We start from the raw sequence: 15,270 nt of genomic DNA on the forward strand, positions 1-15,270 counted from the left end.
ACCTAGGTTATCTACTTTTTTTTTTTTTTTTTTTTTTGTAGGATTATAACTTAGAATCAAACCTCAAAATATAGCATTACTGAGCCATGCCTCTCTTTTGTTGTCCATCAGGTGATTTTAGAGATGGGAAGCTTGCTTTGTGGAGCACCAGGACCTATGAGCTGTTGGCCAGCAGTCGGATATGCCAGCCTGTGCACACCATATTCTTTAATCCAGCACATGCCAACAGCTTTTCCTGTGTGGGCACTGGAGCTGTGAGTTTCTGGCGTATAGAAGAACAGGGAATGTCCACGCAGATGAAGGTGAGTGACTTCAACACTTTTTAATTACTTAGTTTTCTTTAATATTACAGTGAGTCTAAAGGCTGTTTTTTATTTATTTTTTTTAACTAACATAAATGTTATACTAAGAGCCGGTTCACATTAGCGCGACTTGTCAGGCGACTTGTCAGCCTGACAAGTCGCGCTCCCTCGCGGTCCATTGACCGCTACAGGACCTGTTCTAATAGGAGCGACACAAGTCGATCCGACTTGGAAAAAGGGTACTGTACTACTTCGGGGCGACCTCGGAGCGACTTGCATAGACTTCCATTATGTGAAGTCCCTGCAAGTCGCTCCGAAGTCGTGGTGCAATGTAATGCACAAGTCGCCCCCGAAGTAGTAAGGAGTCGTGCCACCTCAGGGTGAACCGACTCTTACCTGCTCTGTATAATGTTTATTTTACAGAGCAACCCTCTTCTCGGGTCCCCCGCCGAGTGCCCACCATAGCAAGCCGCTTCCTATAGGGGCACTCGTGCATGGTCCCTCCCAAGCTGGCTTTGTGTGTCCAGAAGACACAAAGAGTATGGCTAAGCCCTGCCACTTCCTCATTAGCGGTGATTGACAGCAGCGGGAGCCAATGGCTCCCTCTGCTATGTCTGAGCCAATGAGGAGAAAGCCAAGAGAGCCCCTGCTCTCGAGCACATCACTTGATCAAGATTGGGCTTAGGTAAGTAGAAGGGGGGTCTTCTTGCAGAAGGTTTTGTACCTTAATGCAGAGAATGCAGTAAGGTAAAACACCTTCTGCCTCTAGAAGCATTTTAAACTGCACTCTGTTTGGTAGGTAATTGATAAAAGAGGGCATCTTGTGGTGTCTGGTCTTTATGCAGGACTTTTAAAGGTAACCTGGAGTAAACCGAAAGAACCAGCTCACTCTTCTGTGCTTAAAGGCAAATATTGCTGACCTCTTCTTTAGGGTCTCTTTGAAGATACTATTTTGACAAAGATTCTTATGATCTAAACTCTATCATGAGGAAAGGTGCTGGAGGAACTGCCAATGGAGCACAATGATCAGGACAAGCTGGAGTTAAGCTTCCTGGAGGTCGGCATAAATAGCTCAATCTCCGTTTTTGCTGACGACACAAAAATAAACAGGGCAATACCTTCACATAAGGATATAGAAACTTTACAGAAAGGACCTCAATAAAATAATGGGGTGGGCAACTACATGGCAAATGAGGTTTAATGTTGAAAAAATGTAAAGAAATGCAAATTACTCGCTAGGGGGAGAACCTCTGGGGGAAAACAGGATGGAGAAAGATCTGGGGGCCCTGGTAGAAGACCGACTGAGCCATAGCATGCAATGTCAAGATGCAGCTACCAAATCCGGCAGAATATTGGCATGCATTAAAAAGGGGATGTATTCCAGACACAAATCGATAATTCTGCCACGTTATAAAACTCTGGTCCGGCCACATCTGGAGTATTCCGTCCAGTTCTGGTCACCAATCCTCAGGAAGGATGACCTGGAGAGAGCCCAGAGAAGGGCAACAAAATTAATGAGACTGGAAGACTTCAATTTTGAGGAATGACTATGACTATGACTAAACTTTTTTTTCTCCCTGGAGAAGAGACACTTGAGAGGAGATATATAAAAGCGATACATAAATACCTCAATGGTGATCTCGGCATAGTCTCAGAGAGTGTAAGAAGACATGAGGCCACACCATGAGATAGGAAGAGAAGCGGTTTAATCTTAAAGCGGAGTTCCCCCCCCCCCCTCCACTTCCAAAAATTAAAAGTCAGCAGCTACACATACTGTACACATACTGTAGCTGCTGACTTTTAATATTAGGACACTTACCTGTCCTGGAGTCCAGCGATGTTGGCACCACAGCCAATGTTTCCATCAGCTGCCAGGTGCTGCTGGCACCATCGACGATAAGGGAACCCGGCAGTGAAGCCTTGCGGTATCATGGGCGGGTCCCTACTGCGCATGCGCGAAGCGCGCTGCGTATTCGGATTGGCTCGGCGGCAGAAGGTAGGAGGAGGGGGCCAAACTTTGCCGCGGCGCAGTTTCCAGGAAGTAGGGAAGGGTCACTGTCTGGGCAATGATGTGGATCTCTCTTCCACAATTGGTGGCGACACCAGGGAGTATTTCATTTTAAGAGACTATTGGACTTGCATCTTGGTGAACACAACATACAGGGAAATGATTATCGACACTAACACACATACACCTACACAGGTTTAACTGGATAGACTAATGTCTTCTGTCTTCCCAACTATGAATCTATAGCTATGAAATGATTCAGTAGCAGGAGCCATTGGCTCCTGCTACTGTCAATCAGAGCCAGTAAGGTGGGGGCAGGGCTGAGCCATGCTCTGTGTCTTATGGACAGAGAGCTGTCTCAGGAGCTTTGCTTGAGTGCCCCCACAGCACGTTGCTTGCTTTGGGGGCACTCAGCAAGGGGGAGGGGCCAGAGCACCGACTGGGGACAGAGAATAGGAGAATCGGGGCTTCTCTGTGCAAAACTACTGTGCAGAGCAGGTAAGTATGACGTGTGTTTATTTTATTTTTATTTTTTTAAATAAAAATGTTTCCTTTGCAATCGCTTTAAAGTTGAATCCAGCTTTCCTTTAGTCCTGCACAGTTGTAAAGGCTCCTCTTGTTACGACAGTGTTCGGTTTTCAGGACGCTATGTACAGCAGTCTTCTTGCATTGCATAGAGAAGCACACAAGGACCCAGTGATGTCACACTGATCAAACACATAGGCAGAGGAAGGAAGGGATGTGCAGAGCTGTGCTGTGAATAGACCAGCTCTCTGCTAATCTATTTATAGCACCTATCCCGACACAAATTTCAGGCTGGTTTTATCTTGGTTGGGCTGATAACAGAAGAACGGAGCAGCAGAAAGACACGAGACTTATGGCTTTAAAGAGAGATAAAAAAACACTACAGATACATGTGCTTAAGTCAAATTTCATGACTCATGTTTACATCCACTTTAAGACTTTCTGTCCACTCCCTCTCTGACTAGCCCCCTGTGTTTCCTCAGGTGTACAGAGCTCCGGTGCCAGATGAGGTTGGCACTGCAGAGTTGACCTCCCTGGCCTATAACCTGACCTCCCTGCTCTATACCGGCTGCAGCACAGGGCAGGTATGTGTATGGGATGCTCAGAGTCACCGCTGCTTTATGACGTGGGAAGCGGACCAGGGAGAGATTGGTGAGTGTCAGCAATTCAGCACTCCTATGCTGGCTGATTAGCTCTGTTTGTGCTGCTCTGTGTAATGCCTTGTTTTTCCACTAGGTGTCCTTCTGTGCAGGGGAAACAGGCTGGTGTCCGGCAGTAACAGTCGCCGGCTCAGACTCTGGGCAGTGGCCGTGGTTCAAGAGCTGAGAGAAAAGGGATCTGAAGCCAGGTACGTATAATAAATACCCATTGCAGCACCCTCCCATATTCAAAGAGTAAATTTTTTAGCACACCGCTCCTTACACATCATAGGCCCTCTCCTCTTTTAGAAGTGTCTTATAACTGTCTGTGCTGGTCCAGCTCCATCACTCCTTTACATATCTTTTTATGTAGGTCGGGGTCAGCAAGCCGTTGATCGCAATTCGACCATTCAACAGCAGGGAGCCAACAGGTGGATTGTGACCATGGCTCTGCCTCCGCCGGTCTCATAATAACTGCAGAGGGGAGTGGGAGGCAGCATAGTACTGGATGGAGGCCCAGTACCTTGATTAGTGGAGAAGGATTTGGGGGGTTTGGAAGCTTAATAACATGCAAGGCCAAGCTGTGGCTTCCAAAGCAAGCAAAGTCCTTTCTTGTAGTAACCACTTCCAGACCATCCTCTGCAGTTTTGTGTCGGTACTTTGACGTTAAATACCAGTATTGTGGCAGCAGATAGCTGCCATAACCCTGGTATTTTCTTGGCCGGCAGCCCTCCTTCACATAAAAGTGGTCCCAGCGGCGGATTCACTTCACTTTTATGGGCGGCAGGAGAGGTGCTGTGCAAGAATTAAAGTGAGGACATGATGGCCCCCACTCGACTCTATGGCCTTAGCGGACCGGAGCAACGTCATACGTCGCTTGCGCCCAACGGCCTTAAAGGGCCCTTGTTTTTTTCCAGCAAAAAAAAAAATGATATTTTCTCTTTAGTTCATTTACTGACACAGCTCCTGCTCTTCTTAATCATTGGGTTATACTACCCCCTACAGGACACTAGGCAGAAAAAAAGTCTAGCTACACCTATGGGCAGTCCGAGGGGGTATACTCCTTCTCTCTGCTATACGTACTTTGTTTTTTTTTCTGCCTAGTCAGGAGTAAGGACCTAGTTCCTTGCTGGGATCTCTGGTCCTGGCAATTTTTTCTTTTTAGATATAATTTTTTTTTCCTGTGAGAGCTACAATCAACTGCCGGACTGGGCGATGGGCTGGATAATCTAGATCCAGTGGTCACCCCAGTCTGGCCAGTGAGCATGCGCAGACCTTGTCAGCCGCAACATAGCCCCACCAGATGGAGGCCAGTGGTCCCCAGGAAGGAAGGCAAGCTGCTGGGAAGGCGTCCTTGGCAAAAATTTCTGCTCAGAGGGTCTGGACACTGGAAGAGTCCAGACTACCGATCAATGTCTTGGTACTCTGAGCGATCAGACTGTGCCTGAAACATTGGACGGATTGTCTTCAGGGATGTCCAGTGCACATTTAATCAGACAATGCCATGGCCGTGGCGTATGTCAATCACCAGGGGGTCGCAAGAAGTGTCCTGGCAGCTCTGGGGGTAGCCGGCATTCTACGGTGGGCAGTGCAGTTCAATTTAGCCCTCTCCACTGTGGACATTCCCAGGGTGGAAAACTGGCAGGCAGATTACTGCAGGCGTTGGACCAAGGGGAGCGGTCCCTTCATCCGGAGGGGTTTCATCAGTTGTGTCTCCGGTGGGGCATACCCGAGGTGGATCTGTTGGCGTCCCGGCTCAACCGAAAGATGCAGAGGTTTATGGCTCGGTCACAGGATCCTCTGGCAGATGGCACAGATGGCGCTGGTGCCTAGACTTCTACGCAGGATCGAGGCAGAAGGGATTCTGGTCCTCTTAGTGACCCCGGACTGGCCTCGCTGGGCTTGGTATGCCGATCTGGTGCGGCTGGTCGCCGACATTCCTTGGAAGCTTCCTCCCAGGGAGGATCTTCTGTCCCAAGTACCAATCTTCCATCCTGATTTATAGTCGCTGGCTTTGACAGTAAGAGCTGTGAAAATGTGGAATAGACTCCCTCCAGAGGTGGTTCTGGTCAGCTCACTAGATTGCTTCAAGAAAGGCCTGGATTCTTTCCTAGGTGTACATAATATGACTGGGTACTAATATTTATAGGTAAAGTTGCTCCAAGGAATATCCGATTGCCTCTCGGGCAATCGGGAAGGAATATTTTCCCCTGCTGGAGCAAATTGGATCAAGCTTTGCTGGGATTTTTCGCCTTCCTCTGGATCAACTGCGGGTATAGGATTGTGTGATTGTGTATATAGGATTGTATGGTTGGGTTTTTTATTTTTTAATTTAATGGTTGAGCTAGATAGACTTGTGTCTTTTTTCAACCTGACTAACTATGTAACTATATCCAAGCACCCAGCAGCAGTCTGAAGGCTTTTGGATTTCCACACAAGCGTGTCTGGAAATAACATGCCTAAAATATCATAAAAGCAAAGGAAGATTGTTGTGAAAATGAATGGCCTTGTGAAAAGATCTCTTTAATAGTACAGGGACAATGTGGTCAGAGCTGTTTCTTTGCAGCAGTGAGGTCCTGGGTAGAGTTTCCTCTAGGGCCCTGTTCTCGGCTGTGTATATTCTCTCACGATTGGCTTTTTTCCTGGTGCTTTGGCATCCTCCCACATATATGGACAGGAATGTTCTATGGACCCTGTATAAGAAACACTGAAGCACGGTTGGCCAATAAACTTGTCTATCTCTCTCTTTTTTAGTTCCTCTTCTGTCCTGATGGAGCAAGAGATGACACTAGATGGCGCTATTGTTAGCGCAGCATTCGATGATGCCTTGGAAATGGGCATTGTGGGCACAACGGCTGGTACGTTATGGTACATCAGCTGGGTAGAGAGTACCAGCATCCGTCTGATCAGCGGTCACAGGAACAAGGTACCATGGCAGAGAATGATCTGGAGGGACGGATTAATAAAGTACTGTCCTTTTTTCATGTGTTTTTAAGTTTCCATTACTTGTTCAGGTGACAGATCTGGCGGTGGCACCTGGAGAGGCTCATTGTGCCACATGTGGGGAGGATGGCAGCGTGCGTGTCTGGTCCCTGCACAGCTTCGAGCTGCTTCTTCAGTTCCAAGTACTTAATCAGGTAATGATAGAGGTGGTAAACTTCCCCTTGCCTTTATCATGAGAGGGAGGAACCAATGGAAGGGAATGCATAAATCTAGGCAAAATAAACTTCAGCTTTAAATGTATCTTCAGTACAGCAGCCCTTTAACCACGTCCCGCTAGAAGCCCATCATATGATGTCTTTAGGTTGAAGTGGTGATATCTGGTTGATGCCTGCAGATACAGACATCATCCAGATATCTTTGTTATCAGCCGGTGATTCCCTCCTTTGTAAAAGCCATCCTAGTGGCTGATTAGCTGCTGGATGGCTTTTACAGGCAGTGGGAGGGGACGCAACCCAAGGGCAAGGGCTTTCCTGTCTGATCAGGGACTCAGATAACCAAGTGGGCGGCACCGCTGGATTGCCATGGACTGGATGGTCCCCAGAAATCTCTATGATCTGGGAGGCCTGAAGTGACATCATTTTGCAGCTCCAGCAGTTGTAAACCCTGCTATTTTTTGGTGATTTGTAGTCCCTCCCTCCCCTCTTTCTTTCTTCTTCCTTCTTTTTCTTTATTCTTTTTTTTTTTTCTTCTTCTTTCTTCTTTTTTTTTTTCTTCTATCTTCTTTCTTTTTTCTTCTTTTTTCTTTTTTCTTCTTCTTTTTTTTTCTTCTTTTTTTTTTTCTTTCTTCTTTTTTTTTTTTTTTTCTTCTTTCTTCTTTTCTTCTTTTTTTTTTTTTTTCTTCTTTCTTCTCTTCCTTTTCTTCGGGTAGAGGAGATATCTGGGGTCTTATTGACCCCACATGTCACTTCTTCTTCTTCCTCTTCCAATAAGTGTAGCTGCTGACTCCCCTGTCCCACAGTCCAGCGATGCGGCCAGGGGGGAGCCTCGGTTCTCTCCATCTTCTCCCCGTGGTGCTGGCATCACTACTGTGGGCACCCAGCAGTGACCGCTTGAGGCTCCCTAGCCGGATGCGCGTCCATAATTTACAGGCAATCGCACGGAGGGGGAGAGGAGGACTTCTGCCCAAGCCGCCTAGGCGGCCCGAGCAGAAGTGGGAGCAGGTACCTGTCAAAACTAGGTACCCGCTCCCCCCCCCCCCCCTTCCTCAAAAAATGACATGCCAAATGTGGCATGTCAGGGGGTCACTTTTCAGTGGAACTCCGCTTTAAGTACCTTAGTTTTGTGCCATTCTATGAGTGTGCGCAGTTCTAAAGCATGACCTTTTGGGTATGTATATTTTATTCAGTGTAACATTATCTTTTATAATTTATCAAAAATGGGGTTAATCTTGTGGGATTTTTTGTTTTTTTTGCATTAAAATTCATTTTTCCCCCAAAAAAAATTGGTTTGAAAAATTGTTGCCTAAATACCATGTGACACCCGTTTTATTCACTAGGGTCTCTGCTAAAAAATATATATAATGTTTGGAGTTCTGTGTAATTATTTGTAATTATTTTAGCAAAAAAAAAATGAATATTTTTACATGTATAAGTGAAATGCCAGAATTGGCCCGGATGGGAAGTGGTTCGTTTAATATAACATACATACTGTTGTGCACAGAGCTGCTTGTGTCTTGACTGGAGCCCCCACAATGCATCTGGCCAGAGGATTGCCGCTGGGTACAGCGATGGGACCATCCGAATCTTCAGCGTGTCCAAAACCGAGATGGAGATGAAGATTCACCCGCACCCTTGTGCTGTCACCGCCATTGCTTTCTCCCTGAGTGGTAGGTGACCTTATTAACCTATTGTGGCCTAGGCTAGGCTATAGCAGCAGCACGAATGACTGTCATGTCTCTAATGACGCAGGTGAAGTGTTGATGTCGGGTGGAAAGGATGGCTTGATGGCGATCAGCAGCACCCGTACAGGAATGACAGTCCGAGTACTAAGTGATCACAAAGGATCCCCAATCACCATTATACAGTGCTCACGCAGAAGGGTAACTATTGGCATTAGAGATTATTTGAGCAGCTGCTGAGACACAGAAGGTCAGATCAGGGGTCTCAAACTGCAGCCCTCCAGCTGTTGCGCTACTACAAGTCCCAGCGTGCCTCTGCCTATGGGAATCATGCTTGTAACTGTCAGCCTTGCAATGCCTCATGAGAATTTGTAGTTCTGCAACAGCTCGAGGGTCACCAGTTTGAGACCCCGGCCATAGATTCAATTTTTTTTTTTTTTGGAGGGGGGGCTGAAACTTTAGAACACTTTTTATTTAGACTGGAGTTCTCTATTTAAAGTTGTCTTCCTAAATAACAATGTTTTCTGTTTGTGTAGCCTGAAGAACTGGGCCTACCGGGAGGAGAGGTCTGGTTGGCTGCAAGTCAGGACAGGCGTGTAAGCGTCTGGGCTTCTGATTGGCCAAAGGATAAATGCGAGCTGTTGGATTGGATGAGCTTCCCAGCTCCGGATAGTGAGGAGGTGAGATTGAAGAATTCTATGTGTGATAACCTCTTTATCCCCCCCCCCACTCTTTATCCTTCATCCTTCCAGCAAGTGTCCCATGCCTGAAAAGTTGTTATATAAATTCTTATCATTTTTAGCTGCAGCAGACACCTGCAGACCACTGTGCAGTGCAGCCCGAGACCCTGCCTGATCCATCAGTAACTCAAGGTCATGTTCTCACCGTGAATCTGACCTCCAGCCTTCCCTTCAGTCTTGCACAGTTGTACAGGATCCTCTCCTAGACAGACATTCCTTACTCTGATTTCACTGCACACTGTGAGCTTCTCACAATGTGCATTGGAAGCTTCAGCAAGTCTGATAGAGCCCACCTCTTCCGGTTTTCCTAGCTGGAGGATGTCCAGCATAATCTCTAAAACACCAGCTCCCACCCCAGCCTTCCTGTCCCTGGGCTGCCCTTTGGTTCTAATGAATGAAAAGGCCCAGGATCACACATGGGCATCATCTAGGGCACATGTGTCAAACACAAGGCCCCCGGGCCGAATCTGGCCCTCCAGGCCAATTCATTTGGCCCTCGCACCTCCCCTGCAGCTGCAGCCCTCCCTTCGTACTCCTCTAGACCCTGCACTTTCTGCTTCCCAGCAACGCCCCAACTTCTTCCCAGCAGCAGCACAAGGCAAGGGGGGTGTACTGTGATGTAAGGGAGGATGGGGGAACTCTTGACTTCTGATGGTGGGAGGCTCTTGGTATCTGATGTAAGAGGGGGTGGGGTGCTTGGGACATCTAGTCTTACGGATTCAACCGGCCCTTTGAGGACAATCGTAATGCTAATGCGGCCCGAGATGAAACTGAGTTTGACTCCCCTGATCTAGGGCAATCCGCATACAAATGCAAAGAAAAATGAATTGACTATTGCGCTGACTAGAACCCAACCATCATTTAGCAGGGCACATAAGAGGGCTAAGAGAGTGATCGGTAAAGTGGATGCAGCTCCTCTCAGATTTAGGTTTTGAGATCCTAATGCACATATTGTAAAACAAACACAAGAGGGCGCCCCCACCTAGGTGAAGGGATTTAAAAAAAAAAAAAAAAGAATGAACGATATTAAAAATACACTTACTACTTAAAAGTGGACCAAGGCTTGTCCTAAACCCATATAGACCTCCATAGGATCACTGTGGGGCTGCAGAGTTTGGGTAAAGTAGGGTTTGACTGGTAAGCTGTTGGTGGAAGTACAGCTGTCAGGCTTTAGGTTGGAACATAGACAGCAGCCTCCGGGTGTAGCAAAATGGCTGTGGCTCCAATCAGCACCTCTCTCGGCTGGGTGATGACATAAAGTGGAGGGGGTGTGGCTACATGTTTCAGGGCAGCAGTTACCGTCTCTTTTTCAAACCATAGGCCTGCCCAGCTCTTAAGCCTCACAGTGATCCTATGGAGGCCTAGATGGGTTTATGACCAGCCTTGATCCACTTTTACTAGTGGGTGCATTTTTTTCTTTAACTCGTTTTAATAAATCACTACACCTAGATGGAGGCGCCCTCTTGTGTTTGTTTTACGCATGCACATACAGCCTGTCTAGGAACACCCACTCCTCCAGACTGACACCAGCCCATCAAGGAAGTTTGATATTTGCATAACTCCTCTCAAAAACCAGCCCACTACTGGAGTTTTTGGCAGGGTGTTGTGATGTTTTCAGGAAGCTATGTACAGCACCCTCCAGCCCCTCCCACCAACCATTATCTGCCTGCATTGCATATAGAAGCACAGAGATCCAGTGATGTCATTATTGAATCTAAAATACAGTATGTAATGAAAATTTTCATTAGCAGGTTAATGTAGCAATGAACCAAAGAAGGCCAAAAATATTGGCACATTACATTTCAGTTTTAACAAAGCATGGTGAACAAACTTTCTGGCTGGCTGTTACATTTTAGCATCTTCTTTTTTTTTTTTTTATAAAAATAATCAAATTTAAGCCTCAATGTGTGTATAAAAATGTGTAGAAATCCTTTTATTATGCAGTGTGGTTAAAAAGCTATTTTTTTTTTTCCATCCTAAGGACCCTGATTTGCCCTTGCCCACCTTGGCAGAATTTTGCCCATGGCAGTCGGGCACAGTGGTGTACACTGGATTCGGGTTGGAGAAGGAAGTTTTGTTTTACACCTTGGCTCAGAAACAGGTAATGTACTGTGCCTCTAGCAGCTGTTTTCTTTAAATTAAGTCTGTGTTTAGAAAAATAATAAAGCTTCCTTTGTTGCCTCCATAAAATGCTATCTATCTGGCTGTCATGCTGATTTAAGAATGATGGGTTCAGTACTTTTGAGTTACTGGCCAGGAACAAGCAGACAGAACATGAGTTTGGACTTCACTGGCTGCATTTTTTTTCTTTCTTTTTTTTTTACTGGTCAGAGGCTCAGGAAGTAATGGAGCCAGAAGAAGCCAGGCATCTAGCATTTTTAGAAGAGCAACTGTATTTTCTTGGCACAGCAGATCCACCAGTTGTCACTGTTTATTCTTCTTTTTATCTGGCTTTGCTCTATTGATCTGTGTGCTCACAGGACTTCACTTTATTTGTCTTGTGCAGGTTCTGCTGAGGATCCCTCTGGCGCACTTCGCCACCTCCCTGTCTATGTCCCCTGCAGCATCACTTCTTGCCCTGGGCAGTGGCGGTAGGTTCAATATGTTAATGTTGCTGTGGACAAGACAAGAATATGAGATCTCTGTATACCCCCCCCCTCAAATATATTTTTGTACCTGATTTTGACTTGACATCTGACTCCTGTTGCTACGAGAGGCTAACAGTTGTGCTGCAGTGCAAGGAACATGCTGATGGGAAGAGAGAGCAGAGTGACAGACAAATGAGCTCAATCTCGTGCTCTTTCACTGTCCAATTACAGGCTAGGCTGTATGGCAGAGATGCTTATCTCTCATGACTGGATTGCCAAAAAAAATTTGGCAGGTAAAACAGCTCCTTTTGTGTGTATTTCAAAATTGTGTATAGTGGTCTGCACTGCATAGATGACAGGTGCCCCTTACTGCAATGTAATGGTGACATTCCTCTCTGATCACAATGACACTCAAGCATCTTTACTCTCTTAAAGCAGAAATTAAAGCAGAAATTTACCCATACACAACTTGATAAATAATGTTCTTTAGCAAAAAACATACATTCCACATTATTAACCACTTCTGGACCGGAAGGATTTCCCCCCTTAACCACTTAAGCCCCGGAAGATTTTACCCCCTTCCTGACCAGGGCCTATTTTGCGATTCAGCACTGCGTGACTTTAACGGACAATTGCGCGGTTGTGCGACGCTGTACCCAAACTAATTTGACGTCCTCTTTTTTTCCCACAAACAGAGCTTTCTTTTGGTGGTATTTGATCACCTGTGCGATTTTTTGATCATGCGCTATAAACAAAAAAATTGCGACAATTTTGCAAAAATAACAATATTTTCACATTTTTTATATATGAAATTCCCCAAAAAAATGTAAAAATCCTAAATTTTTTAACATTTTCGGCCAATTTGTTTTATGCTACATATGTTTGGTAAAAAGAATCGCAAAAAGCGTATTTTTATTGGTTTGCGCAAAAGTTATTGCGTTTACTAACTAAGGGAAAGATTTTTGTCATTTTTGTTGTGTTTTTTTTTTTTTTTTTTTTTAACAAGTAATGGCGGCGATCTGGGTTTTTTTTTATTTTATTTTTTTTTGCGGTACTGTGACATTGCGGCGCACAGATCGGACCCTTGACTGACATTTTTGACCCTTTTGGGGGTACCAGTGACATTACTGCAGTAATCAGTGCTATACATATGCACTGTTACTGCAAAAATGACACTGGCAGTGAAGGAGTTAACTGTATTGGAGAAGGAGGGGTTAAGTGTGTCCTAGGGGCGTGATTCTAACTGTGATTGGCTGTGGCTACTAGTGTAAGAACAGAGATCAACGGTCCTACATAGTAGAACCGTGTGATCTCCATTCTTACACAGGGAAGAATGACAGGCGGCTTTGTTTACATTAGCCGCCTGCCTTTCTTCCGGTGTAACGGACGACCGCGAGTGCCCGGCGGACATCGGGTCCACCGGGCACACGCGCAGGGGGGTCCGTGACCGCACCTCCGGGGGCGCGCGCGCGCTCGCTCCCTAGGCCCTCACAGGCTAGCGACGTAGTACTACGTCGCTTTGCCTGTGAGGGGCTGACCGCCGCAGTAAATAGTCGGCAAGCGGTTAATGACCAGGCCATTTTTTACGATTTGGCACTGCGTTTTTTTTAACAGAAAATTGCACTTGTCGTGCGACGCTGTACCGAAATAAAATTGATGTCCTTTTTTTTTCCCCCCCACAAATAGAGCTTTCTTTTGGTGGTATTTGATCACCTCTGCAATTTTTGTTTACAGCGAAAAAAAAAAAAGTGACAATTCTGGAAAAAAAAAAAAAAAACAATATTTTTCACATTTTGCTATATAACATTCCCCCCCAAAAAATGTGTAAATTTAAAATTTTTCATCCTTTTAGGCCAATTTGTAGTTTTTGATTGGTTTGCACAAAAGTTATCACATCTACAAGCTAGGGGAAAAATGTGTCATTTTTATTTATTTTTACTAGTAATGGCGGCAATTTGCGATTTTTAGCGGGACTGCGACATTGCGGCGGACAGATCGGACCCCTAATTGACCTTTTTTACACTTTTGGGGGGACCAGTGACGTTACTACAGTAATCAGTGCTAAAAATATGCACTGTTACTGTAATAATGACACTGGCAGGGAAGGGGTTAACACAGTAAGTGATCAAGGAGTTAAATGTGTACCTAGGGGCGTATTTCTAACTATGGGGGCGGGGCTTGTGAAATGATCAGAGACCTGTGATCCTATATAGAAGGATCACAGGGCTCCGTGATCATTTCAGAGAGAAGAACGGTCAGTTGTGTTTACAATAGCTGTCCATTCTCTTTCAGTGGGCAGCGATAGCGGGTGCCTGGCGGCAATCGCAGCTGTCAGCCGCTTGCATTGGCATCCCTGCTGCCTAGTGGGGGCAGGAGCGCACCGCCGTCACGCGCTTGCACCCCAGCACCAGGCACACGACCGACGTAACCCTACGTCAGTTTGTGCAGGAGGGGCTGCCTGTCGCAGTATAAGTGCGGCGGGCGGTCCGTAACTTGTTAAAGCATTTTTAAACTCAGAAGGTTTTTTTATCTTAATACATTCTATGCATTAAGATAAAAAACCTTCTGTGTGCATCAGCATTCCCTAATACTTACCTGAGCCCCTTCTCAATCTAGCAATATCCACGAATGCTTTAGCCGTCCAGTCACTATTGGCTCCCGCTTTTGTCAATCAAACTGTTAGCCAATCTGGACAGAGAGGGGGTGGGGCCGAACTGTAATGCCATGTCTGAATGGATACACAGAGCTGCGGCTTAGCTTGGGTGCCCCCATAGCAAACTACTGCTGCAGGGGCACTAAACGAGAGGGAGGGGCCAGGAGCTTCAGCCAGAGACCCGAGAAGGGGAGGATCTGGAAAGCTCTGTGCAAAACCACTACACAGGGCAGGTAAGTATAACAGGTTTGTTATTTTAACCACTTGCCGACCGCCGCACGACTATCTACGGCGGCGGTCAGCCCCTCACAGGCAAAGTGACGTAGGTCTACGTCGCTCGCCTGTGAGGGTTTAGGGAGCGAGCGCGCGCCGCCGGAGGCGCGCTCCCGCGTGGTCACGGACCCCCCCCGCGCGTGTGACCGGCGGACCCGATCGCCGCCGGCCACTCTGCGATCAGCGGGGGAGAGGGAGAAAGTCAGGCAGCTTGTGTAAACAAGCTGCCTGTCATTCTCCTCTCTGTATGAGAGATGATCACATGGATCTACTATGTAGATCCATTGATCACTCGGCATACAGTTGAAGCCACAGCCAATCACAGTTAGAATCACGCCCCTAGGGACACACACAGCCCCTCCCTCTCAAATAAAGTTAACCCCTTCACTACCAGTGTATTTTTACAGTAATAGTGCATATATATAGCACTGATTACTGTAGAAATGTCACTGGTAACCCCAAAAGTGTCAAAAATGTCAGTCAAGGGTCCGATCTGTCCGCCGCAATGTCGCAGTACCGCAAAAAAATCGCAGATCGCCGCCATTACGCGTTAAAAAAAAAAACAACAAAAATGACAAAAATCTTTCCCTTTGTTAGTAAACGCAATAACTTTTGCGCAAACCAATCAAAATACGCTTTTTGCGTTTTTTTTTTTTTTTTACCAAACATAGGTAGCATAAAACAAATTGGCCGAAAATATTAA

At 46.2% G+C, this 15,270-nt stretch overlaps 1 protein-coding gene across 1 annotated transcript in view; it reads left to right on the forward strand.

Moving 5' to 3' along the window:
• Positions 1 to 15,270, forward strand: part of WDR90 (WD repeat domain 90) — a 76,243-nt gene that overhangs the window by 59,505 nt on the left and 1,468 nt on the right. Inside the window, exons 33-42 of the mRNA XM_082261190.1 lie at positions 112 to 302; positions 3,318 to 3,486; positions 3,571 to 3,682; positions 6,228 to 6,399; positions 6,488 to 6,610; positions 8,136 to 8,301; positions 8,384 to 8,514; positions 8,850 to 8,993; positions 11,035 to 11,154; positions 11,560 to 11,644. Of these exons, the coding sequence (XP_082117316.1) occupies positions 112 to 302; positions 3,318 to 3,486; positions 3,571 to 3,682; positions 6,228 to 6,399; positions 6,488 to 6,610; positions 8,136 to 8,301; positions 8,384 to 8,514; positions 8,850 to 8,993; positions 11,035 to 11,154; positions 11,560 to 11,644 (1,413 nt within the window). The remainder of the gene's footprint in view (positions 1 to 111; positions 303 to 3,317; positions 3,487 to 3,570; positions 3,683 to 6,227; positions 6,400 to 6,487; positions 6,611 to 8,135; positions 8,302 to 8,383; positions 8,515 to 8,849; positions 8,994 to 11,034; positions 11,155 to 11,559; positions 11,645 to 15,270) is intronic.

Source organism: Pelophylax lessonae (assembly GCF_965119305.1).
Source record: "Pelophylax lessonae genome assembly, chromosome: 6".
NCBI classification, from domain to species: domain Eukaryota; kingdom Metazoa; phylum Chordata; class Amphibia; order Anura; family Ranidae; genus Pelophylax; species Pelophylax lessonae.